This window comes from Esox lucius, chromosome 14 (assembly GCF_011004845.1).
Source record: "Esox lucius isolate fEsoLuc1 chromosome 14, fEsoLuc1.pri, whole genome shotgun sequence".
NCBI lineage: Eukaryota > Metazoa > Chordata > Actinopteri > Esociformes > Esocidae > Esox > Esox lucius.
In genome coordinates, this window is record NC_047582.1 from 29,102,083 (window position 1) to 29,129,711 (window position 27,629).

A 27,629-nucleotide genomic window follows, 5' to 3' on the forward strand; every position below is an offset into this window, starting at 1 on the left:
GCTCAATCAGATTTTTTACAGATTTCTGTCCATATGCCTTACAAAAACAACACAATCAAACTTTCACTTTTTAATCAACCTCAGCAGCAGATATCAAAATGTCACCAATAAAAATATGCCTAAAACAAATGCTTCATATAATTTTCAACATATAGATGTTTTTGGTTGTTCTTAAAAGTACCCCAATCCGTGAATGTTTAAAGCAAAAGTCCTCAATGACAAGACAAATACATAGTACTGTAATTTGAGTTAGTAAATGGGTTATATTAAATTAAAAACAAATTTTCAAACACTATTTCCATGTCAAATTACTAACTATAAAGCAGTAATTAACTGTATTGGATGGAAACCTGACAGACATTGTTTTAAATACACATATATTACCCAATCATATTAGGCCGAAGTAGAAAAACACTAGATTCAAATAAAACAGACACATATTGTGAAATTCATCCAAATATGGGCCTGTTATGTACTCTAAAACTCAATGATTTTGCAATAAATGTCATTCAAAGACTAATTTCCTCTACGTCTTCTGTCTATAACTCATTACTGAACTTGGTTAATGTCACCGTATGGTCTGTAGCCAAATTATGTTTAACAGAAGCCTAGGACAGATGGGTCTAAAAGCATCCAAGGTCGTTCCTAACCTATTTTCTTGATAACACAAACTGGACAGTTGTCAATAAATCAGAGTTGTATCACTTCTGCATTATCCACATTAGATGTACATGAATGTCAGTTCCCCTCTGTATCGCAGTTGACCACCTTCTGGACTCCAGACAGTCTACTGTTCATCATCTAGGCATCCAGTCCGCTGTCAAGCCCTTAAAGCCATTTCCTCACAGCTCTCTGGAAAAAAAACTGTGCCCCCACGGTTTTAATCTGCGCTCAATAAATATGTAACAATGATTGTCTATCAACAACCCAATCATAACAATATTACATACACAATAGAGAATCGTGCCCATGGTCCCCTAATTTCCTTATGCAAATAATTGACGGAATGTGCTAGAGGAGTCAGTCTCTGTACCAGGGCCTGTACGCAATTCCTGAAGGGTGAGTTTTGCTGTACGCGTTGTAGTGATTTTGTAAAGCGTTTTTCTCCTGCTAAATTCGTTGCTGCTGACTCTCTTTCTGTATGAACAGAATTCATTACCACCAAAGTAAACCTGATTATAAACCTTCTATTGGTCCTTCTAATCTCAATAAATCACCTTCAAACATCTGGTGGTAGGCTACCCCATACAGTGAATCTCGGCTATTCTACACCAACCTTCGCCGCCAACCTTTCTCGCGATTACAGCCAGTGTGCCCTGCAACGACCGCGCTCCAGTCATGGTTAGAAATGAACTGGGAAATCCGCTCCAGCGGTGTTCCTTTACGGACCTGGGAGAGGAGAATCACAATCGAACAAATACCACAATCAAATCGTGTACACGCCAGTCAACTCACAAAAAGGTAAATAAGCATGGGTTTATGAAACGAGTTTGACGCTTGAAATTTTTTAAAAAAGGCGCCTCAGTGGAAGCAACATTAATTCAATGTTACTTTTTAAAACCTGTAGTGTCGCGAGATCACATATCCAAGGCTTAGTCCATGGCTAGTAACTTGATGGGTGCGCAATTAGTCAGTGGTCCTTCCCCGCAAACAAATACTTAAATTACACCTTCCTGAAATTCAACGCATTGCGACATACCTTTGCTCATTTAATAACAGATAAGTGTCAGGATGTTCACCATATGCATCATAATAACTTTTATTCACTAGTGGTAGATAAAAGTGACACAAAACATTCTTAGAAGTTGACATGCACTGTGAACCTATAAGTCAATATTTACTGCGAGTGGAAAGAGGGTAGTATTAAGTTTACGCAATATGGCACGAGTGGGTGTGGTGTTGGCTAATACACAAGAAAAATCTGGAATTACAGCTCAGGTCTGGATGTTAGAGTGTTTGTGGCGATGAACGATACAGGAACAAAGACTTGACATAGCTTCCTTCCTGTTTGTTAGCAGGGTATATGACTGTTCTCTCCCAATGCTGGGTGTAAGAGAAGCTTGACTTCCCACTTGACTTCAAAAAGGATTCACCTGCAGTGTCAAGATGGCTCTTAGATTTCAAGGTAAAAATCTTCCTAACACATCATATTACACCAGCCAACACATCTTCAGATATACCACTTAATTACTGGAATTACTGGAATTGTTGACCTTTTCCTGGTGCAATGATAGTTTTAAGGAAACCAATATTTCTGCAAGGTTAAACCAGTTTAATGTGAGGTTAATAACAGGTACACATTATTAACAGTAAACAAATGAAGTTTCATGAAAGTCTGAGATGAAGAGCCACTATCACAGTGTATGTCAATTAGGTTAATAAGATGTATAGCTTTCATATTTCACCCATGCTAGTCTTGGTTATAGACAGATCTAGGGTAACATTTATGTATAATTATGATTGTCCATGTAATGGACAATCATAATTATACCAAAGACAATATACATTTGGTTAATATGTATGTATGTTTATATACATAGAGATGTTTTATTTTTACCAAACATAAGCATACTCTCCACATGCAGTTCTACGTGGTTGAATTTTAAGCTTCCTGTTTAATGAACTTTCAGGGAGGTGTCATATCCTGTATAGAAAACTGAAAACTGATACAGATGACTGAAACTTTTATTAAACGTATTACACAATTCTTAACACCATGTCATAAACCAGGTGCTTTGAATCCTGAATGCTGATTAGCTTAAAGCAGTGGTATAAGAGTCTGCATTTTTCTTTACTTTTATTTTAATATTTCAGGAAACACAAAATGCGTATTATGTGAAGTAATCATCACAAAGCATTTTATGCCAAGCCTTGCGACACATATGAAGGAAAAGACTCAGACACAGTTAACTGACTGAACAGCATAAGCCAGAGATGATTTCCGTTAAAGTGATCAACAGTAATTTATTTGAATACCACAATGCACTGCAGCACCCATTTCATGCTACATGCAAGTGCGAGCCCCTACTCTCCTTATATATCCCCCCCCGCCCCTTTTTTTCTTGAAATGTTAGTAATTACAGGGTGACAGGGGAGGAGACACAGTGTTCAATGGTAGAGACATTTATTAGACCCTAGGCCTCCAGCAAGGAACTGAACATGTGCATGGAGCTATGAATGTCACCAGTGGGGAATGGCTTATCACCGTTTAATGTTCTAAACTGTTGTTTTTGTAAAGCCCAAGGTGTTGGCTATGTTTCTGGTTCTTTCAGATTTTCCCGCCCCATAATGGCATCCTTGACTGTTATGGACACCTCTTTTGTCCCAGTGTTGGCATGAGAACTATTCTGTAACTGGGTCCAAAGCAAACCACTCAAATTATAATAGTAGTGCAGAGAAAGGCAAAATCCTGAATAATTGTAATTTGCCGCTTTTCAATGAGAAATTAGAATGAGTTGCTTTTTCATTTAAAAAAAACAACATATTTGCTGGTGGATTAAGGGCTGAGTAACTGGGCTGAACAAAATGCGTATGAGAAATATTGAAGTTTTTTTTAGCCATTTGAGTGAATATGCAGGGGGAACTAAAGTGAAATGACATTCCTTCAGTGGTAGTGAAACAGCGTAGAACAGAGCCCACAGGTTAGTGCTTGTATGAATTAGAAAGATTGCAGCTTTTTCTGTGTCTGTGTTTCCCTTTTGTTTGTCTGTGTGTTCCTGGGAAATGTTATATCTGTAACGTGGAGTCTTCTCATTAAAGGTTGTTTTATGCAGTGGTAAACAGCGAGAGAGATAAAGAGAGCGAGAGAGAGAGAGCGAGAGAGAGAGTGAGAGAGAGCGAGAGAGAGGGAGAGAGAGAGAGGGAGAGAGCGAGAGTGAGAGAGGGAGAGCGAGAGAGAGAGTGAGAGAGGGAGAGCGAGAGAGAGAGTGAGAGTGAGAGAGAGGGAGAGAGAGAGAGAGGGAGAGAGAGAGACAGAGGGTGAGAGAGAGAGAGGGGAGAGATCAGTGCCATGACTAGAAATCAAAAGACAGACAGAAAAGATAGTGCCTCAAGTCTTCTTCTGACGCTGACTGCAGTTCTTGGCTTTACTGTGAGTAATTTATGAAGCGTAATATTTCGATAGGATGATTATGTACGGTACAATATTTCAAAGGTGCATTTTAATTTACATTTTACGTATCTTTTTTTTTAATACAATAATAATATTTTAATATTTTTGTAGGGGACTTTATAAAAATATATTATTATACTGTAGTAAAAGAATAAGAATTTGTAAAGTACATCAGCAGTGGGTATTTATAACTTCTGCCTTCATGTCATTACATTTTATATGTTGTCTCTGCATAGTCTGAATGTCCATTTTAGTTAGAGGTGATGGATCTTGTCAGTTGGGCACTGTTGTGAAGGCAGACTACCAGCTTTTCACATTAATTCAGGGACTCAACGCTGGCCTAATCCAATTCCTTTGGCAACTATCCAACAGTTAAAGTAGCCTGTCTCTAACTGGAAGATTTATGGTTTACAGGAAGCTAGAAGCAAGAGGAGCATTCAACTTTGACCATGTTAATTGGCAGATACTGATGGGGGAGTCTGTTATGGAGAATGGAGTCATTCTTACAATTTAAAAGTAATTGGAAGGCTCTTTTAAATTTAAAAAATGTATTACTTGTTAAAGATGTCAAAGATGGTTGAAGGTATATCAATTATCCCTTAAATTGTACATTGTTATTTACAGCATTTCCTTGAAAGAAATACATAGAAAAATACATAGAAAAACAGTTCAAAGGAATCTTGGTAAAATGCATGAAAAACAAGCCCAATAATTATTGTTTTCTGAAGGTGTAGTCGAGTCAGACAAACATCTACAGCACATTATAAGTACATTACAACAGACAACCTGACATAATATTTGTTAACAAATTATTTTGGCTTCTATTACAGTTCTTAGAAAGGAAAAAACAATGACAGGTGAGTAGAAAATAATGTCCCTCATTTTCGTCATTCTACTTTTAAAACATTATTGTTCTCTACATTATTAATGGAATTCTGTACTGCAGTTTCTTTGGTTGTTTATAAGTTACATGGCTTCCAACGAAAAGATGAGACCATTATAGTCTAAGTATATGTAAGAGATGTTTTATTATTATGATTTCTTTATTTTAGTAGTTAAGCACCACACCCCATAACTATTTATGTTCTTTGTTTGTTGGTTTGTTTGTGTGTGTGTGTGTGTATTTTTTCAGACCGTGATTTTGAGAGACAGTTTGTGGATGCCCATAATGACTACCGCCAGAAGCATGGTGCCCCGCCCCTGTCGCTGAGTAAAGACCTTTGTAACTCCGCCCAGAAATGGGCAAATCATCTTCTGTCATCAAAGTGCCTGAAACACAGCTCCACAGATCATGGAGAGAACCTTTACTATGCATCCAGCTCTGTTCCCAAAGAATATAATGGTGAGAAATAAATCAGTAAAAGCGTAGAATCACATTATCTAGAATGGATGTAAATTGAATATGTATGTTTGAAAAGAGTAAATCTGGAGCAAAGTTCGACAAGAAGACATTACAGTAATGACCTACTGTGGATATTTGCTGTGGCATTATTTAACTTGCAAATGCATGAGATTTTTGTGAATACTTTTTCTGAATGCTCCTTTGTTTAATATTTATTCCACTTTTGTTCTGATTTCATTGTAAAGGGAAGGATGCAGTGGATAGTTGGTACAGTGAAATCAAAGATTACCACTTTGATAAGCCTGGCTTCACCTCTGGTACAGGTGAGATACAATCTGCACACACTAGGAAACTATACAGCTGCTGGAATCTATGAAAGCTCTATTTTGTATTTTTCCTTTAGTAATTCATTATAATCTCCATTGCAGCAGCTACTCTTCCTGGGGTCAACATAAAACATGATATTATTCAGAACATTAACATACGATTACAGTACAAAGACACAACTACAAATGCTTTAAATTATTTAGATCTGCATTGCCTGTTCTCTCCATCCTCAACAAGCTGTGCATAATGTAGTAACTACTAGACTAACAGCGCCCCCTGCTGTTGTTTACAGGTCACTTCACCCAGGTGGTTTGGAAGGACTCTAGAGAGGTGGGAGTGGGTATTGCCACAGATGGGAAAACCATCATTGTGGTGGGCCAGTACCACCCAGCAGGCAACATCAGTAACGCTGGCTACTTTGAGAAGAATGTCCTTCTACCAGGTAGTTCCCCCTCTGACAGACACTCTTCACCTGTAAGGAAACCTGATCCCAGCCAGAAAGGCACAACTCATCCTGAGGGGAAAGGCAGTGGTGAGATCATTTTCAGTTATAGCATCTAAGCATACATGAGGGATGTTTCGATATTTTTCATGTGTAATTTTAGTTGTTAGACAACAGTTCCATTAAACCAGTTAGAATTTGGTTTGCTCTGTTTGTGTATTTTTGTGTTAATCATTTGTCTATTTTTTCAGACCGTGTTTTTGAGAGGCAGTTTGTGGATGCCCATAATGTTTACCGCCAGAAGCATGGTGCCCCGCCCCTTACGCTGAGTAGAGACCTGTGTAACTCCGCCCACAAATGGGCAAATCATCTTCTGTCATCAAAGAGCCTCCAACACAGCTCCACAGATCATGGAGAGAACCTTTACTATGCATACAGCTCCGCCCCCAAAAAATTTGATGGTGAGAAAATGTCTGTAAAATGATAAAATCACATTTCTTTGAATAGGTTCATTTAAATGTTTTTTTTTTTATTGTTCAGTTCCTTCAATCTGTAGCAAAGTTCGGCTAATGGAAAATACTGTATTGAATAGATCTCAGAGTGGATTTTCTATTTTGCATTATTTATCTGCCGTATGCAGACAGATTCATTTGAGAATACATTTCCTGAATGCTCATTTGATTTAAAATCGATTGAGAATTTTGTTCTGATTTCATTGTAAAGGGAAGGACGCAGTGGACAATTGGTACAGTGAAATCAAAGATTACCACTTTGATAAGCCTGGCTTCACCTCTGGTACAGGTGAGATACAATCTGCACACTCTAGAAAACTCTGTAGAGCCACTGGAATCCATGAAAGCTACATTTTTCTTTTAATAACTGTAATCTCCATTGGTTACAGCCAAAGGCCGTACCTACTCTTTTTGGGTCAACATAAAACATGACATTATACAGAATATTAACATATGATTACAGTAAAAAGACACAACTAACTACAAACATTTGAAATTATTTCACAACATTGTCCAAGTAGACCTGCATTGCCTGTTCTCTCCATCCTCAACATACTGAGCACATACAGTACGAGTAAAATGTTTGGACACACTCATTTAAGGTTTTGTTTTTTATGTTGACTATTTTCCACATTATAGAAAGTAGAGTAAAGACGTCAAATTAAATATGAAACCCAACAGTGCCCCCTGGTGTTATCTTTTAGGGCACTTCACCCAGGTGGTTTGGAAGGACTCTAGAGAGGTGGGAGTGGGTATTGCCACAGATGGGAAAACCATCATTGTGGTGGGCCAGTACCACCCAGCAGGCAACATCAGTAACGCTGGCTACTTTGAGAAGAATGTCCTTCCACCAGGTAGTTCCACCTCTGACAGACCCTCTTCACCTGTAAGGAAACCTGATCCCGGCCAGAAAGGCACGACTCATCCTCAGGGGAAAGGCAGTGGTGAGATTTAAAAAAAAATATATATATATATATGAAAACACTATAATATTGTATATGCTGTAGGCTTCACTTTCCCCACATTTATTTCATAATATTTTCAAATGCACACTGTGGTTCCAGCCGAGTATTAATTGCATAATTATTTCCAGATAGAATGTTTTAACGGTTTCATCCTTTTGTCTGCCTGCACCAAGACCTCGCCCAGTTCCATAGAGACTTCCTCCAGGCGTGTAACTTCCAGAGGGCGGCACACGGAGCCCCAGGCCTCACCCTGGACTCTGCCCTGAGTCGGGATGCCCAGACCTGGGCACAGACCTTACTGAAAGGGCGGCTGCTGAAGAACTCCTCATCTCCCCACGGGGAAAACATCTGGGCCAAAACAGGGTCACCAGGCATCACTGCAACAGGTAGGGAGAACCAAAATGATTGATCTGGGGGGGGTCGGGTCATGTTTTTTCAATTTGGCAACATTTACAGCAACATCTTAAATGGCTCTGCCAAGACCTGACAAAGCCAATTCAATTTGGCCAAACTCCTCCCCATTTGCCCATTTTCGTGTGTTAAATGGTATGGTAGATTTGTAATTCAATTTTTAAAAAGCCACAAGTTAGCTGGAGAATATCATGCTTTAACTTGTGCCCGTGCTATATTGAATATCGCACGGGCACAAGTTTTCATCTATATTGGATTCACTGTCTCATAATCTAACTCTTACCACTGCCCTAGCCCTTACCACAAACTTAACCTTAACCCTTACCACAACCAGCCCTCAGGCAGTGCACATTTGACACTTCCCATCCAATATTTGACTTCTGTCTTTCTCTCATAAGGCCAAGAGGTTGTGGATGCTTGGTACAAACAAGTGGAGAACTATGACTTCTCCAAACCTGGACATCAGGACAAAACAGGTACACCCAGACTCAGTATGTCAGCCAGAGGATGTAACTGCTATGAAAATACACATTGCTTAATTTGGTCACCTATGTCTACATAGCATTCCATTTCTACTGTATGCCTTGCACAAACCATTATTTTCAATGTTGAGTATTGATACTTTAATTCTCCCTCGTCTTTAACTTTAAATTGTGAAGTACTTTTTGTAATTTGCTGAGCCTCTGTGGAACAATGCTATTTATTAATACAATTCCAAATAAAATTGAAACAATGTTTCACGTTATGGACTGTTGATGAGCTACAAGTTTTATTACTGACTGCCTTTTATTACAGCAACCTTTTAATTACTTACCCAGCAATGCTCTTACTGAATCACTTCTGTTGTTTGTTTCTGCCTGCTTGTTAACTGTGCTCACCTGGTGTCCTTCCCTCCAGTTAAAAAGTTCTCTACTCCATAACCTGTTGGTAATAGTACTGGGCCGGTAACCAGATACATTAAATATGTTATTTTCATAATAAAAGTCAATTTTGAAAAACAATACAATCAAGCTGTTCTGCTTATTTTCACGCTGCTCGCTTAACCAGGACATACTAATTAGCATACTAATTAGAACTTGCGGACACCTGACCTACTACAAGGAAGTGCTAGAGTGTGACAAGGCAAGACAACCTTTTCCGACACCAACCACACCAAAAGGACACTGCAGAGAAACTTGCCCTCCCCCAAGAGGACACGGTCACTTTTCTGTGAACCACGCAGTCTCTTGAACCCTAGGGCTCCTGTAATTGCCTGTAGATGAGAATGTCTGCTGAAACAAAAAAGGAATTAACGCATAGATCACAATCTGTTTCTTTTGTCATCTTTTATTTAACTTTAGGGCAGTTCACCCAGCTTGTATGGCGTAGCTCCAAGGAAGTGGGTGTTGGCATGGCCAACAGCGGCACAGGGATGGTCACCGTGGTGGCAAACTTCAAACCGGCTGGAAACATTACCAACCCAGGTTACTATGCCCTGAATGTGCTGCCTAAAGGGTCAAAGGTTACCAATGAGCCAGTACAGGACGTCACATTGAGAATGCAGACATTGAAAGTGACCTCGCTATCAGGTGAGCATATTAACAGAGAATTCAACATGTTGTGGTGTCTGTCATGGTATGGGCAGCCATCTCATGGGGGTCGGCATGGTTATATAATGTCCAAGGAATACGAAGCCATTTTACCCAGCGTGCACGTCTGTTCTAATATTCCAGTGTGATAATGAACCCCATGCACACTGTTAATCTCATTCAAGAATGTTTTAATGAACACTGGGATGACATCAAACATCTTCCATGGTTTCCTCAGTCACCAGACCCGAACATTATTGAACATTTATGGGACATTGTGCGAAGTTGTTTTCCACGTTCTGCATCCCTCAAAGAACCGGAGGGTTTTGTTCTTGATGAGTGGCACAATATCCCACCACACAGCATTCCAATCTGTTCTGACGGCAAAGGGTGCGACCTAGTCCTTCTTAGGTCTTTTATATTAATATATTTGTCGTTTTTTATTTAGGCTCTGTAGTCATTAGTTTGTAGCCTGAATAGTTTGGTTGTGACAGTCGGTTCTGTTAGGTGACAAATTTGGGAGGAGAATCACATCATCTTGTGTTGAAATCTGAAGTGAGTAAAAATTTTGTGAAGATCGTCTTCTGGGATATGACTGATAAAAATGCTTTATACTGGCAGATACTGTAGTGTGACGGCCACTGTTGAAAAAAGGATGTTTCATTATAACAGACGGAGCTATTGTATGAAGAGCAGTGGTAATCATGACCACAATCATATACCCTACCATCTTTCTTTCTGTGTCCCTTACAGCCAGTGAGCTTAATACATTTGTCCGTGATCTTCTGACGTCCCTGAATCAATATCGCAGTCAACACGGGGCAGGACGTCTGGAGTTGAGCTCTGCCCTCACGAGGGAGGCCCAGGAATGGGCAGATCACCTTATAAGCATCAACAGACTGATGAACAGGAACAAAGGCCATGGGGAGAACATATTCTGCCTCTCTGGATCCAGTAAAACAGCTCCTACGGGTGAGTCTCAGGTCTACACTGCAAAGACAGAAATCTACTGAGGGAAGTTTTTCTCTTTGAGAAGTTTATTTTTACACAGCAGTCCACACTTCAAAGTCATTATTACAGTTCCCCTGAAGAACTTGACCAGTTAAATTAGGTGAGAAATGACACGGCACATTGTTTGTGTTAGAGTCTGACATGTCATTTTAATGCCTCACATTCCAATTATAGGATCTTATGTAGCTGAGTCTTGGTACAAGGAGATTGAAAAGTATAACTTCTCATCCCCTGGTTTTAAGAACGGAGCAGGTAAGGAGTCCACTACTATTTACACTTAATCCTATCCACAACAGTTACTGTAAATCTGTGGCATTTAATGTAAATTAAGAAAACAACACTACAACTCAGCACTAAGAATGCTAGCAACTGACTATAATCAACAAACCATACAGCATGAAAACAATGATTCTCCACGATGAAGAGCTAACAAATGCTGACCAAGAATGTATTTAATCTGCATTGGATGTTTGTACTCCTGTCCCAGGTAACTTCACTCAAATGGTGTGGAAGTCCTCAAAACAAGTAGGTCTGGGCTTGGCAACTAATGGGCTGGGCAAATTTATCGCTGTGGCATTCTTCGATCCAGCGGGCAACATCAACAACACTGACTATTTCCATGACAACGTGAAAACCAAAGGTAGCAGGATGTAGCGTGAGCCATAGTGTGCAATATCTTCCAATTACCACAGAGGTTAAATCCCCATCTAGTTCTACAATGTATATTCCCTAAATTGTATTTTAAACCTAACCCAAACCATACCCACACTGTTTACCTCATTCCCAAGTATACGTTTAGACCAAAATGCTGGTTCTTGTTTCCGGTTGTTACTAAAAGTGTTGTAGAATCAAGTGGAAACCAAGTAAAGGATTTACCAATGGTTTCTATTGCTTTTTTCTTTAGGGCCTTTAATTGTTCCTCTTTTTAAAGGCTGGGAATCTATATGTATTAGAGTAAATCTGTAGTGTATCCCTATAACTTCTGTTATGTTTGTTAGAAAAGGGTCATGTTTAGGGTATGGTTTGGGATATAAATTACTTAAGTCTGTATGAGTTGATTTTAACTTTCTTTTAAATGACATTTGTCCCTGTATTCAGGAAGTTGGACACAGACAGGGGGACAGGCAGGTTTCAGTCCAGTTGTAAGGGTGGACATAGGGATTGAACCCCAGTCTCTAGTAGGGAAGGGGAATGTGTGTTACTAGTTGAAAGTTTTAATGTTAGATTTTACATTGTCTTTATTCAGTGCAAAATAGTTTTACTGTTTACATGAATTTTGTTATACTTTCTAGTTTTATTAATGTTACTGCAATAAGAAAACATGTAAATGAAATATATTTTAATGTATTGTAATAGCTTGTTAATGTGTTACTTGCTTTGTTTTTTAACAAACCAAACAGAAATAACAGAGTGGGCATCGCACAGGAAATACATTTTGTCAGTTGTAATATTTGAGCCACACTGGAGCACTTGGAGCAATACAGTTTTCACCAGCAGAGCAAGCAGTTTGTTATTACTAGTTTGCAATAGACTAATTGTTTACATTTTGAAATTAAATCACTTTGTCTAACATTAAAATCCTGCCAAGTTTAATTTTTTTCTGGACACCTGTGGTTTTGCCACTGGCCACTTGGATTTGTTTGTTTTTATTCTGTTGTTTTTTTGTTTTTCTTTGTAAAACACATTGAATTGCTTCTCTGTATGAATTGTCCTATATAAATAAACTTGCTTGCGGTCTCTGCAAATCTAAGGTAAGATTATTTGTACGAGGGGTGCTGAATGACCGAGCGTGGTCCGGTAAGCAACAGACCAATCGTGTCATCGAGTGTCTTCCATTTAAATCCATTCTAGTGTAACACCTACAATAGGTACCCTAATGGAAAAAAAACGGTTGAGCATGTTTGGCGAAGCCACAGAAACGGAGTGGAGCTTTGGTTTGTAGTTGGTAATGTATATTACATTTCCGAACCGTGGAGTAACAAATTGTCCACCAAATGACGCATTTTTTATTTTTGAAACACATTCCTTGGTTGCTACTATTGTTCATCTAGAAAATGTTGTTGAATCATCTCAACTGAGCAAAGTAATTACACAAAACGATTTTGGCGTAAGTTGGTCTTATTTTCTGTCATTTAGAAAACATTGTCATGTGATGTAATTAGGCCTCTAAACTGATATTTGATATGTCAATATGAAGGCCTTAGGCTAAGTAATCGACTTGTTCAGATAAAAAAATTATAACAATCCTATTTTTTTGTGGTGATCATGTTTGGGGAAAAAACTAAGTCAAAAAGGAAGGTTTTGAGTGAGGAACAGAAGGGTTAAAATTAAGAGACCACTGCAAATTGAACACTTCTGTTCCTCACTCAAAACTTACCTTTTCAACTTTTTTGGAAAGGAAAGAAAGGTACAGTGGTCTCTTAATTTTTTCAGGAGCTGTTTATATACAATCTACAAACCCAACATATATATTAATCTGACGAAACATTCTCAGCTTTTTCGAGTCAGAAAATACAGATTTCCCTTAAGGCAGGTGTTTTCCCCCTAGTAACCCTATACTCTTTGTCGTCGGTTATTGATTGTCCCAAAATATCTGACCATCTTATTGGGATTGGCGAGGTCTCTGTTGAGGCAATAGTATGCAGATCACTGGACGTGTCCATGCAAAGGATGCACTATGAATTAGAAAATAAAAATGTATGGGATTGGATCTGGAATTATTTACTGGATTGGGACCCAGCGTCTTTGGGTCCCAATACATTATGTATAAATATAATGTATTATTATTTAAAATCAATATTTGTAAGCAATAAGGCACGAGGGGGTGTGGTACATCACAATACCAGGGCTAAAAGCTGTTCTCAGATACATTGCTTAGCAATGGTATATTGACAATATAATTGTTTGGGCTGCAACTAACAGTTTGTTTATCGATTTATCTGTGGATTATTATTTTGATTAATCTGTTAAAACATTTACAGGATTAAATGCAAGTGTTTTATTTTGTATTTTGTTTGTGTTTTTCTTCATTTTGCACAATGCTCTCTAAAAAAGAAACTTGAGATAGCAGTAATAAAAATGTGCAAAAGTGATTTACTCTCTAGTGTAAGAGTTTGAGTTTTGAACTGTTATTATATTTAATGAATAATAAAGAAAACAAAGTATGCTTAAATTTCCTCTGTGTTGGAATTCACCCAGTATTGCATTAAGGAGAAATAAGGAAAGGCAAGACATTGCTGAAAATCTTGTAACAGGCAGGTAAAAATATAGCTCATAGTCTGAAGTACACAGACAACATAGTTGGAGCTTCTGGTGGGTTTCACTTGTATTAAATATAATGTCAATATTAGCTAGCTACGTTAGCTGGTTAGTGGTGATCCTCAATCCTTGATAAACAACTAAACTTGCTGTTAGAATGGCCGTCTGTTACTGTTTGCAGTGTCAACATGGCCCTCAGATGTTGAAATAAGAGCTTCCTAACCATCAGATTCTAACCAGCCAACACTCACAAAACATGCACACACGCAAGCATATAAAGTAAGGTAACCAGTATGGCAGGTATGGCGTCCAACAACTAATTCCCAAGAGATACCACTTAACAACACTGTAATTACTGGAATTGTTTGTCTTAAGCTGGTTTTCCATGTCTGGTGACAGTTCTAAGGAAACAAACATTCCTTTAAGGTTAAACCACATTGAAGATTGTGTGGCTGATAACATGTGGGTGATGACAGTAAACAAGTAGAAATTCTAACTCGTATCTGTCTGAGGTGGACAGGCAACATTTAAGGTTAAGATGGTATGTAAGCTTTCATTTTTAAGCCGTGTCTAATCATGGTTCTGAACAGATCTACAATAAATGATAACACATTAAACTTATATATCTCTTTTCTAGGACCCAAAGACACTTTGCATCTGGTATAAAACAAAAAGATCTCAGATAAATTGGTATTTACATGGATAGCCCATGAAAGAGTAACCTATGTCCATACATAGTCCATCATAATTTTACCAGATACAATCATCATTTTACCAAAAACACTACATTATATGTAAAGTATTTTATTTTATCAAGCTCAAGCTTTAATGTTCAATATAGATAGGCATGCTTTTCTAAATCGTTGAATTATAGGGTTCTTGGTTAATGAAGGCTGCCATGAAGGCATCTGATCCTGTATACAGATGAATGAAACTATATAAAAAATGTCACACAGAACACAATTCTTAACACCATGTCATGAACCAGGTGCTTTTGACCCTGAATGCTGATTAGGTTCAAGCTGTGGTATATTAGACTGTATTTTACAGGTACAACAATATATATATTTAACATTGTTCTTTATTACATCATTTAAAAAAACAAAAATATGCATTATTAGAAGTGATCCTCATAATGCCAGAGTTTCATCAATCCATTGGATTTATATATATATATGTATATATATATATACACTCACCTAAAGGATTATTAGGAACACCTGTTCAATTTCTCATTAATGCAATTATCTAATCAACCAATCACATGGCAGTTGCTTCAATGCATTTAGGGGTGTGGTCCTGGTCAAAACAATCTCCTGAACTCCAAACCTAATGTCAGAATGGGAAAGAAAGGTGATTTAAGCAATTTTGAGCATGGCATGGTTGTTGGGGCCAGACGGGCCGGTCTGAGTATTTCACAATCTGCTCAGTTACTGGGATTTTCACGCACAACCATTTCTAGGGTTTACAAAGAATGGTGTGAAAAGGGGAAAAACATCCAGTATGCGGCAGTCCTGTGGGCGAAAATGCCTTGTTGATGCTAGAGGTCAGAGGAGAATGGGCCGACTGATTCAAGCTGATAGAAGAGCAACTTTGACTGAAATAACCACTCGTTACAACCGAGGTATGCAGCAAAGCATTTGTGAAGCCACAACACGCACAACCTTGAGGCGGATGGCCTACAACAGCAGAAGACCCCACCGGGTACCACTCATCTCCACAACAAATAGGAAAAAGAGGCTACAATTTGCACGTGCTCACCAAAATTGGACAGTTGAAGACTGGAAGAATGTTGCCTGGTCTGATGAGTCTCGATTTCTGTTGAGACATTCAGATGGTAGAGTCAGAATTTGGCATAAACAGAATGAGAACATGAATCCATCATGCCTTGTTACCACTGTGCAGGCTGGTGGTGGTGGTGTAATGGTGTGGGGGATGTTTTCTTGGCACACTTTAGGCCCCTTAGTGCCAATTGGGCATCGTTTAAATGCCACGGCCTACCTGAGCATTGTTTCTGACCTTGTCCATCCCTTTATGACCACCATGTACCCATCCTCTGATGGCTACTTCCAGCAGGATAATGCACCATGTCACAAAGCTCAAATCATTTCAAATTGTTGTCTTGAACATGACAATGAGTTCACTGTACTGAAATGGCCCCCACAGTCACCAGATCTCAACCCAATAGAGCATCTTTGAGATGTGGTGGAACGGGAGCTTGGTGCCTTGGATGTGCATCCCACAAATCTCCATCAACTGCAAGATGCTATCCTATCAATATGCGCCAACATTTCTAAAGAATGCTTTCAGCACCTTGTTGAATCAATGCCACGTAGAATGAAGGCAGTTCTGAAGGCGAAAGGGGGTCAAACACAGTATTAGTATGGTGTTCCTAATAATCCTTTAGGTGAGTGTGTATATATATATATATATAAGTTTATATATAGTGGGGAGAACAGATTAAACTGAAAACATGTTGTACTTTTGGCTCTGAATGGGCAATGCAAGATATTTTTCTTCAAGGAAGCAATTTGTTTAAGTGCCTTACAAGGAACTGCTTTGAAACTGTACCCGTATTCAATTCATTCATTCATAGGACTGCAAATATATATACAGCTCCGGAAAAAATTAAGAGACCACGGCACCTTTTTCTTTCCTTTCCAAAAAAGTTGAAAAGGAAAGTTTTGAGTGAGGAATAGAAGTATTAAATTTGCAGTGGTCTCTTATTTTTTTCCAGAGCTATACATATACAGTGGGGAGAACAAGTATTTGATACACTGCAGATTTTGCAGGTTTTCCCACTTACAAAGCATGTAGAAGTCTGTAAAAAATCCAGAAAATCTGACCTTGAACTTGAATAAAAAAATGTATTAGCTTTTTTTTTTAACTCTTTTTCTTTCTTTCTTTCTAGAAACAGGTTGATTAAATGACAAAACATTTTACTTTGTTTTTTATTCTTCTTTGCTCATTCATCAAGGATTCCATGAATTCTGGAGTACACTGCATTTGGAAAAGAGGGCAAACATTTGAAGAAGCACGATGCAGTAAATGTCAGTCATCACGTCACATCAAAATGACCGGCATTCCAGATAGTGTTGCATTTAAAACACAAAACTTCAGTAATTAATAATGACAAGTAACCACATCAACATAATTCTAGCTACAGTGGGAACTAACATGAAATATCATTCCATATGTGAGAATGAACCAGCATACAACAGCCCACAGGTTAGCGCTTGTAAGAATTAGAAAGACCACAGCTTTTTCTGTGTCTGCGTGTTAGTCTGTTTGTCCACAGCTTTCTCTTTTTGTTTGTCCGTGCATAACTTGGAAACACTATCTGTTCCATGGAATCTCCTCATTAAAGGTGGGTTGTTTCACGCAGTGATAAATAGAGAGAGAGGGGAGTGATCAGTGCCACAACAAGAAAGCAAGAAACACACAGAGAAGGTAGTGCCTCAAGTCATATTCCGTCACTGACTGCAGTTCTGGGATTTTCTGTGAGTGATATATGAAACTGAATATTTCTGTAGGATCACTTCAATTATATATAGGACAGTCTAGGATATATATTCAAAATTGAAATAGAAATATGTTAATATTATTGTTATATTTATATTTTAAAATTATTTTGTATATTATTTATATTTTAGTGAGATATTTCATCAACACAATGGTATTATACTGTAGTACAAAATAACAAAGTAACAAAAATAAGAGTTTGTGAAGCATACCAGTACTGGGTATTGGACATCCTTTGACTTAATGATAATAAGTAATGTTTGTATATCCAAAACATAACATATATATGTAAATAATGATATAAACACAATATATACACTGTGTAAAAGTGTATATATATATATATATATATATTTATATATATATATATATATATATATATATAAAATGTATAGACACATAATGATTATTCTCTCAAAAAAACATATTGTCTACATCTTCTCAATCCAAGACAAGGCAACTGTGTTCATGTTGTCCCAAACAAATAATGCACCGCCCCCCAATATCCTTGACTGACTAATTTACACATTAGTATTTATTGGTTATTAATGGGCAATTGGTTTTAGGTACTAATCTGAATGTCTTTTTTATTTCCCTTTTACAAGAATCTCAGTGAGGTGATGGATCTTGTCAGTTAGGCATTGTTGTGATGGCAGACTATCGCCTTTGCACATTAATTCAGACAGGCACCAATTCCTCTGGCAACTGTCCAACAGTTAAACCAGCCTGTCTAGAGGCACTCTAACTGGAGGATTTAGGATTTGGAGGAAGCTAGAAATAAGAGGAGCATTGAGGGGTAGTATGTCATGGAGAAGAGAATAATTCTTACAATATAAAAGTAGTTTGAATGTATTGTGTTACTTATTATAGACACCAAAGATGGTTGATGGCTAGGCCTGGTATTTAGTCCCAAGTCAAAGTGCGTATATCAATTACCACATATACTGTAAAGTACATTACAATAGATAACTTGAAACAATAATTGTTTAAACATCATTTTGTCTTCTACTGCAGTTCAGACGAAGAATTAAACAATGACAGGTGAGTGCAAAACAATGTCCTGTGATTCCACTTTCAAAAACATGATTGTTCTCTACCAGTATCAAAGGATTATGTCCCACCCTGTCTTTGATTGTCATAGAAAACCCTATTAATAAGTCTCCAGGGAGTCTTATTATTCACATATATTCTAGGGAAAAGATGACAATTGAAGTAAAAGTATATTTTAGGGATAGTTTCTAATTGTTACTGCTTTATTTTAGTAACCTGTAACCATTCAACTTCTGTGTGTGTTTGTGTGTGTATGTGTGTATGTGGTCTTCTAGACAGTTTTGAGAGCCAGTTTGTGGATGCCCATAATGACTACCGCCAGAAGCATGGTGCCCCGCCCCTAACACTGAGTAGAGACCTTTGTATCTCCGCCCAGAAATGGGCAGATCATCTTCTATCATCAAAGTGCCTGGAACACAGCTCCACAGATCATGGAGAGAACCTTTACTATGCATCCAGCTCTGTTCCCAAAGAATATAATGGTGAGAAATATATCAGTGAAAGTATAGAATCACATTACCTAGAATGGATATAAATCTATTATTTATTATTCAAAGGAGTAAATCTTGAGCAAAGTTCAACAAGAGGACATTGCAGTAATGACCTACTATGGATATTTGTTGTGGCATTATTTAACATGCAAATGCATGAGATTTTTGTGTATACTTTTTCTGAATGCTCCTTTGATTTAATATTTATTCCACTTTTGTTCTGATTTCATTGTAAAGGGAAGGACGCAGTGGATAAGTGGTACAGTGAAATCAAAGATTACCACTTTGATAAGTCTGGCTTCACCCCTGGTACAGGTGAGATACAATCTGCACACTCTAGGAAACTATACAGCTGCTGGAATCTACGAAAGCTCTATTTTGTATTTTTCCTTTAGTAATTCATTTTAATCTCCACTGGTTACTGACAAATGCAGCAGCTACTCTTCCTGGGGTCAACATAAAACATGATATTATTCAGAACATTAACATACAATTACAGTACAAAGACACAACTACACATGTTTTAAATTATTTAGATCTGCATTGCCTGTTCTCTCCATCCTCAACAAGCTGTGCATAATGTAGTAACTACTAGACTAACAGTGCCCCCTGCTGTTGTTTACAGGTCACTTCACCCAGGTGGTTTGGAAGGACTCTAAAGAGGTGGGAGTGGGTATTGCCACAGATGGGAAAACCATCTTTGTGGTGGGCCAGTACCACCCAGCCGGCAACATCAGCAACGCTGGCTACTTTGAGAAGAATGTCCTTCCACCAGGTAGTTCCCCCTCTGACAGACCCTCTTCACCTGTAAGGAAACCTGATCCCAGCCAGAAAGGCACGACTCATCCTGAGGGAAAAGGCAGTGGTGAGATCATTTTCAGTTATAGCATCTAAGCATACATGAGGGATGTTTCGATATTTTTCATGTATAATTTGAGTTGTTACACACCAGTCCCATTAAACCAGTAATATTTTGGTTTGCTCAGTTTGTGTATTTTTGTAATCATTTGTCTATTTTTTCAGACCATGATTTTGAGAGCCAGTTTGTGGATGCCCATAATGACTACCGCCAGAAGCATGGTGCCCCGCCCCTAACGCTGAGTAAAGACCTTTGTAACTCCGCCCAGAAATGGGCAGATCATCTTCTGTCATCAAAGTGCCTGGAACACAGCTCCACAGATCATGGAGAGAACCTTTACTATGCATCCAGCTCTGTTCCCAAAGAATATAATGGTGAGAAATATATCAGTGAAAGTATAGAATCACATTACCTAGAATGGATGTAAATCTATTATTTATTTTTGAAAGGAGTAAATCTTGAGCAAAGTTCATCAAGAGGACATTACAGTAATGACCTACTATGGATATTTGATGTGGCATTATTTAATTTGCAAATGCATGAGATTTTTGTGTATACTTTTTCTGAATGCTCCTTTGATTTAATATTTATTCCACTTTTGTTCTGATTTTATTGTAAAGGGAAGGACGCAGTGGATAAGTGGTACAGTGAAATCAAAGATTACCACTTTGATAAGCCTGGCTTCGTCCCTGGTACAGGTGAGATACAATCTGCACACTCTAGGAAACTCTGTAGAGCCACTGGAATCCTTTAAAGCTCAACTTTGTCTTCGTCATTTAGTAATTCATTAGAGTAATTGGCAACTACCAAATTCAGCAGCTACCCTTTCTGGGGTCAACATAAAGCATGACATTATACAGAAAATTAATACATTACAAAGACAAAACGTCAAATGATTTAAATAATTTTTCAAAATATTCCAAGTTGACCTGAATTGCCTGTTCTCTCCATCCTCAACAAGCTGGGCATAATGTAGTAACTACTAGACTAACAGCGCCCCCTGCTGTTGTTTCAGGCCACTTCACCCAGGTGGTTTGGAAGGACTCTAGAGAGGTGGGAGTGGGTATTGCCACAGATGGGAAAACCATCATTGTGGTGGGCCAGTACCACCCAGCAGGCAACATCAGCAACGCTGGCTACTTTGAGAAGAATGTCCTTCCACCAGGTAATTCCACCTCTGACAGACCCTCTTCACCTGTAAGGAAACCTGATCCCAGCCAGAAAGGCACGACTCATCCTGAGGGGAAAGGCAGTGGTGAGATCATTTTCAGTTATAGCATCTAAGCATACATGAGGGATGTTTCGATATTTTTCATGTATAATTTGAGTTGTTAGACACCAGTCCCATTAAACCAGTTATATTTTGGTTTGCTCTGTTTGTGAATTTTTGTGTTAATCATTTGTCAATTTTTTCAGACCGTGATTTTGAGAGCCAGTTTGTGGATGCCCATAATGACTACCGCCAGAAGCATGGTGCCCCGCCCCTAACGCTGAGTAAAGACCTTTGTAACTCCGCCCAGAAATGGGCAGATCATCTTCTGTCATCAAAGTGCCTGAAACACAGCTCCACAGATCACGGAGAGAACCTTTACTATGCATCCAGCTCTGTTCCCAAAGAATATAATGGTGAGAAATAAATCAGTGAAAGTATAGAATCACATTACCTAGAATGGATATAAATCTATTATTTATTATTGAAAGGAGTAAATCTTGAGCAAAGTTCAACAAGAGGACATTACAGTAATGACCTACTATGGATATTTGTTGTGGCATTATTCAACTAGCAATTGCATGAGATTTTTGTGTATACTTTTTCTGAATGCTCCTTTGATTTAATATTTATTCCACTTTGTTCTGATTTTATTGTAAAGGGAAGGACGCAGTGGATAAGTGGTACAGTGAAATCAAAGATTACCACTTTGATAAGTCTGGCTTCACCCCTGGTACAGGTGAGATACAATCTGCACACTCTATAAAACTCTGTAGAGCCACTGGAATCCATGAATATTAACACATGAGTACATTACAAAGACAAAACATCGAAAAATGTACATGATTTCTTAACATATTCCAAGTTGACCTGAATTGCCTGTTTCTCCATCCTCAACAAGCAGTGCATAATGTAGTAACTACTAGACTAACAGCGCCCCCTGCTGTTGTTTCAGGCCACTTCACCCAGGTGGTTTGGAAGGACTCTAGAGAGGTGGGAGTGGGTATTGCCACAGATGGGAAAACCATCTTTGTGGTGGGCCAGTACCACCCAGCCGGCAACATCAGCAACGCTGGTTACTTTGAGAAGAATGTCCTTCCACCAGGTAGTTCCACCTCTGACAGACACTCTTCACCTGTAAGGAAACCTGATCCCAGCCAGAAAGGCACGACTCATCCTGAGGGAAAAGGCAGTGGTGAGATCATCTTCAGTTATAGCATCTAAGCATACATGAGGGATGTTTCTATATTTTTCATGTATAATTTGAGTTGTTAGACACCAGTCCCATTAAACCAGTTATATTTTGGTTTGCTCTGTATGTGTATTTTTGTAATCATTTGTCTATTTTTTCAGACCGTGATTTTGAGAGCCAGTTTGTGGATGCCCATAATGACTACCGCCAGAAGCATGGTGCCCCGCCCCTAACACTGAGTAAAGACCTTTGTAACTCCGCCCAGAAATGGGCAGATCATCTTCTGTCATCAAAGTGCCTGGAACACAGCTCCACAGATCACGGAGAGAACCTTTACTATGCATCCAGCTCTGTTCCCAAAGAATATAATGGTGAGAAATATATCAGTGAAAGTATAGAATCACATTACCTAGAATGGATGTAAATCTATTATTTATTTTTGAAAGGAGTAAATCTGGAGCAAAGTTCATCAAGAGGACATTAGAGTAATGACCTAATATGGATATTTGTTGTGGCATTATTTAACTTGCAAATGCATGGGATTTTTGTGTATACTTTTTCTGAATGCTCCTTTGATTTAATATTTATTCCACTTTTGTTCTGATTTCATTGTAAAGGGAAGGACGCAGTGGATAAGTGGTACAGTGAAATCAAAGATTACCACTTTGATAAATCTGGCTTCACCCCTGGTACAGGTGAGATACAATCTGCACACTCTAGGAAACTATACAGCTGCTGGAATCTACGAAAGCTCTATTTTGTATTTTTCCTTTAGTAATTCATTTTAATCTCCACTGGTTACTGACAAATGCAGCAGCTACTCTTCCTGGGGTCAACATAAAACATGATATTATTCAGAACATTAACATACAATTACAGTACAAAGACACAACTACACATGTTTTAAATTATTTAGATCTGCATTGCCTGTTCTCTCCATCCTCAACAAGCTGTGCATAATGTAGGAACTACTAGACTAACAGCGCCCCCTGCTGTTGTTTACAGGTCACTTCACCCAGGTGGTTTGGAAGGACTCTAGAGAGGTGGGAGTGGGTATTGCCACAGATGGGAAAACCATCATTGTGGTGGGCCAGTACCACCCAGCAGGCAACATCAGCAATGCTGGCTACTTTGAGAAGAATGTCCTTCCACCAGGTAGTTCCCCCTCTGACAGACCCTCTTCACCTGTAAGGAAACGTGATCCCAGCCAGAAAGGCACGACTCATCCTGAGGGGAAAGGCAGTGGTGAGATCATTTTCAGTTATAGCATCTAAGCATACATGAGGGATGTTTCTATATTTTTCATGTATAATTTGAGTTGTTAAACACCAGTCCCATTAAACCAGTTATATTTTGGTTTGCTCTGTTTGTGTATTTTTGTAATCATTTGTCTATTTTTTCAGACCGTGATTTTGAGAGCCAGTTTGTGGATGCCCATAATGACTACCGCCAGAAGCATGGTGCCCCGCCCCTAACACTGAGTAAAGACCTTTGTAACTCCGCCCAGAAATGGGCAGATCATCTTCTGTCATCAAAGTGCCTGAAACACAGCTCCACAGATCATGGAGAGAACCTTTACTATGCATCCAGCTCTGTTCCCAAAGAATATAATGGTGAGAAATATATCAGTGAAAGTATAGAATCACATTACCTAGAATGGATGTAAATCTATTATTTATTTTTGAAAGGAGTAAATCTGGAGCAAAGTTCATCAAGAGGACATTACAGTAATGACCTACTATGGATATTTGATGTGGCATTATTTAACTTGCAAAAGCATGAGATTTTTGTGTATACTTTTTCTGAATGCTCCTTTGATTTAATATTTATTCCACTTTTGTTCTGATTTCATTGTAAAGGGAAGGACGCAGTGGATAAGTGGTACAGTGAAATCAAAGATTACCACTTTGATAAGTCTGGCTTCACCCCTGGTACAGGTGAGATACAATCTGCACACTCTAGGAAACTATACAGCTGCTGGAATCTACGAAAGCTCTATTTTGTATTTTTCCTTTAGTAATTCATTTTAATCTCCACTGGTTACTGACAAATGCAGCAGCTACTCTTCCTGGGGTCAACATAAAACATGATATTATTCAGAACATTAACATTCGATTACAGTACAAAGACACAACTACACATGTTTTAAATTATTTAGATCTGCATTGCCTGTTCTCTCCATCCTCAACAAGCTGTGCATAATGTAGGAACTACTAGACTAACAGCGCCCCCTGCTGTTGTTTACAGGTCACTTCACCCAGGTGGTTTGGAAGGACTCTAGAGAGGTGGGAGTGGGTATTGCCACAGATGGGAAAACCATCATTGTGGTGGGCCAGTACCACCCAGCCGGCAACATCAGCAATGCTGGCTACTTTGAGAAGAATGTCCTTCCACCAGGTAGTTCCCCCTCTGACAGACCCTCTTCACCTGTAGGGAAACGTGATCCCAGCCAGAAAGGCACGACTCATCCTGAGGGGAAAGGCAGTGGTGAGATCATTTTCAGTTATAGCATCTAAGCATACATGAGGGATGTTTCTATATTTTTCATGTATAATTTGAGTTGTTAAACACCAGTCCCATTAAACCAGTTATATTTTGGTTTGTTCTGTATGTGTATTTTTGTAATCATTTGTCTATTTTTTCAGACCGTGATTTTGAGAGCCAGTTTGTGGATGCCCATAATGACTACCGCCAGAAGCATGGTGCCCCACCCCTAACACTGAGTAAAGACCTTTGTAACTCCGCCCAGAAATGGGCAGATCATCTTCTGTCATTAAAGTGCTTGGAACACAGCTCCACAGATCATGGAGAGAACCTTTACTATGCATCCAGCTCTGTTCCCAAAGAATATAATGGTGAGAAATATATCAGTGAAAGTATAGAATCACATTACCTAGAATGGATGTAAATCTATTATTTATTATTGAAAGGAGTCAATCTTGAGCAAAGTTCATCAAGTGGACATTACAGTAATGACCTAATATGGATATTTGATGTGGCATTATTTAACTTGCAAATGCATAAATACTTTTTCTGAATGCTCCTTTGATTTAATATTTATTCCACTTTTGTTCTGATTTTATTGTAAAGGGAAGGACGCAGTGGATAAGTGGTACAGTGAAATCAAAGATTACCACTTTGATAAGTCTGGCTTCACCCCTGGTACAGGTGAGATACAATCTGCACACTCTATAAAACTCTGTAGAGCCACTGGAATCCATGAATATTAACACATGAGTACATTACAAAGACAAAACATCGAAAAATGTACATGATTTCTTAACATATTCCAAGTTGACCTGAATTGCCTGTCCTCTCCATCCTCAACAAGCAGTGCATAATGTAGTAACTACTAGACTAACAGCGCCCCCTGCTGTTGTTTACAGGCCACTTCACCCAGGTGGTTTGGAAGGACTCCAGAGAGGTGGGAGTGGGTATTGCCACAGATGGGAAAACCATCATTGTGGTGGGCCAGTACAACCCAGCAGGCAACATCAGCAACGCTGGCTACTTTGAGAAGAATGTCCTTCCACCAGGTAGTTCCCCCTCTGACAGACCCTCTTCACCTGTAAGGAAACCTGATCCCAGCCAGAAAGGCACGACTCATCCTGAGCGGAAAGGCAGTGGTGAGATAATTTTCAGTTATAGCATCTAAGCATACATGAGGGATGTTTCGATATTTAGGTGTTTAGGCTCTGTAGTCATTAGTTTGTAGCATGAATAGTTTGGTTGTGACTAGTCAGTACGGTTAGACGATGAATTTGGGAGGAGAATCACAGCATCTTGTGTTGAAATCTGAAGTGAGTAAAAATTTTGTGAAGATCGTCTTCTGGGATCTGACTGATAAAAATGCTTTATATTGGCAGATACTGTATTGTGACGGCCACTGTTGAAAAAAGGATGTTTCATTATAACAGAGGGAGCTATTATATGAAGAGCAGTGGTAATCATGACCACAATCATATACCCTACCATCTTTCTTTCTGTGTCCCTTACAGCCAGTGAGCTTGATACATTTGTCCGTGATCTTCTGACGTCCCTGAATCAATATCGCAGTCAACACGGGGCAGGACGTCTGGAGTTGAGCTCTGCCCTCACGAGGGAGGCCCAGGAATGGGCAGATCACCTTATAAGCATCAACAGACTGATGAACAGCAACAGAGGCCATGGAGAGAACATATTGTGCCTCTCGGGATCCAGTAAAACAGCTCCTACGGGTGAGTCTCAGGTCTACACTGCAAAGACAGAAATCTACTGAGGGAAGTTTTTCTCTTTGAGAAGTTAACTTTTACACAGCAGTCCACACTTCAAAGTCATTATTACAGTTCCACTGAAGAACTTGGTCAGTTAAATGTGGTGAGAAATGACACGGCACAATGTTTGTGTGAGAGTCTGACATGTCATTTTAATGCCTCACTTTCCAATTTTAGGATCTCATGTAGCTGAGTCTTGGTACAAGGAGATTGAAAATTATGACTTCTCATCCCCTGGTTTTAAGAACGGAGCAGGTAAGGAGTCCACTACTATTTACACTTAACCTCGTCGACAATAGTTATTGTAAATCTGTGGCATTTAATGTAAATTATGAAAACAACACTACAACTCAGCACTAAGAATGCTAGCAACTGACTATAATCAACAAACCATACAGCATGAGAACAATGATTCTCCACAATGAATAGCTAACAAATGCTGACCAAGAATGTATTTAATCTGCATTGGATGTTTGTACTCCTGTCCCAGGTAACTTCACTCAAATGGTGTGGAAGTCCTCAAAACAAGTAGGTCTGGGCTTGGCAACTAATGGGCTGGGCAAATTTATTGCTGTGGCATTCTTCGATCCAGCGGGCAACATCAACAACACTGGCTATTTCCATGACAACGTGAAAACCAAAGGCAGCAGGATGTAGCGTGAGCCATAGTGTGACAAGGATTTACCAATGGTTTCTATTGCTTTCTTCTTTAGGGCCTTTATTTGTTCTTCTTTTTTAAGGCTGGGAATCTATATGTATTAGAGTAAATCTGTAGAGAAGCCCTATCACTTCTGTTATGTTTGTTAGAAAATGGTCATGTGAGGGTATGGTTTGGGATATAAATTACAAGGTTTATTTTCTTAAGTCTGTATGAGTTGATTTTACCTTTTAAATGACATTTGTCCCTGTATTCAGGAAGTTGGACACAGACAGGGGGACAGGCAGGTTTCAGTCCAGTTGTAAGGGTGGACATAGGGATTGAACCCCAGTCTCCAGTAGGGAAGGGGAATGTGTGTTACTAGTTGAAAGTTTTAACGTTAGATTTTACATTGTCTTTATTCAGTGCCAAATAGTTTTACTGTTTACAGGAATTTTATACTTTCTA

At 38.8% G+C, this 27,629-nt stretch overlaps 1 protein-coding gene across 2 annotated transcripts; it reads left to right on the forward strand.

The window, feature by feature from the left end:
- Positions 1–1,731: 1,731 nt before the first annotated feature.
- Positions 1,732–27,629, forward strand: LOC105021790. 2 transcript variants are annotated; one of them, XM_034297048.1, is made up of 17 exons: positions 1,732–2,125; positions 4,942–4,968; positions 5,244–5,453; positions 5,699–5,776; positions 6,073–6,312; positions 6,474–6,683; positions 6,946–7,023; positions 23,277–23,516; positions 23,675–23,884; positions 24,131–24,208; positions 24,519–24,758; positions 24,917–25,126; positions 25,362–25,439; positions 25,658–25,897; positions 26,270–26,488; positions 26,702–26,779; positions 27,015–27,629. In XM_034297048.1, exons 1-17 carry the CDS (start codon positions 2,107–2,109, stop codon positions 27,179–27,181), a joined length of 2,622 nt encoding a protein of 873 aa, XP_034152939.1. In that variant the 5' UTR covers positions 1,732–2,106; the 3' UTR covers positions 27,182–27,629. The 2 variants fall into 2 exon arrangements, with proteins under 2 accessions (XP_034152939.1, XP_028980935.2); XM_029125102.2 differs by lacking the exons at positions 23,277–23,516; positions 23,675–23,884; positions 24,131–24,208; ... (5 more) ...; positions 26,702–26,779; positions 27,015–27,629 and adding exons at positions 4,526–4,627; positions 7,439–7,678; positions 7,873–8,085; ... (3 more) ...; positions 10,864–10,941; positions 11,177–12,282 and having other exon boundaries at positions 1,928–2,125.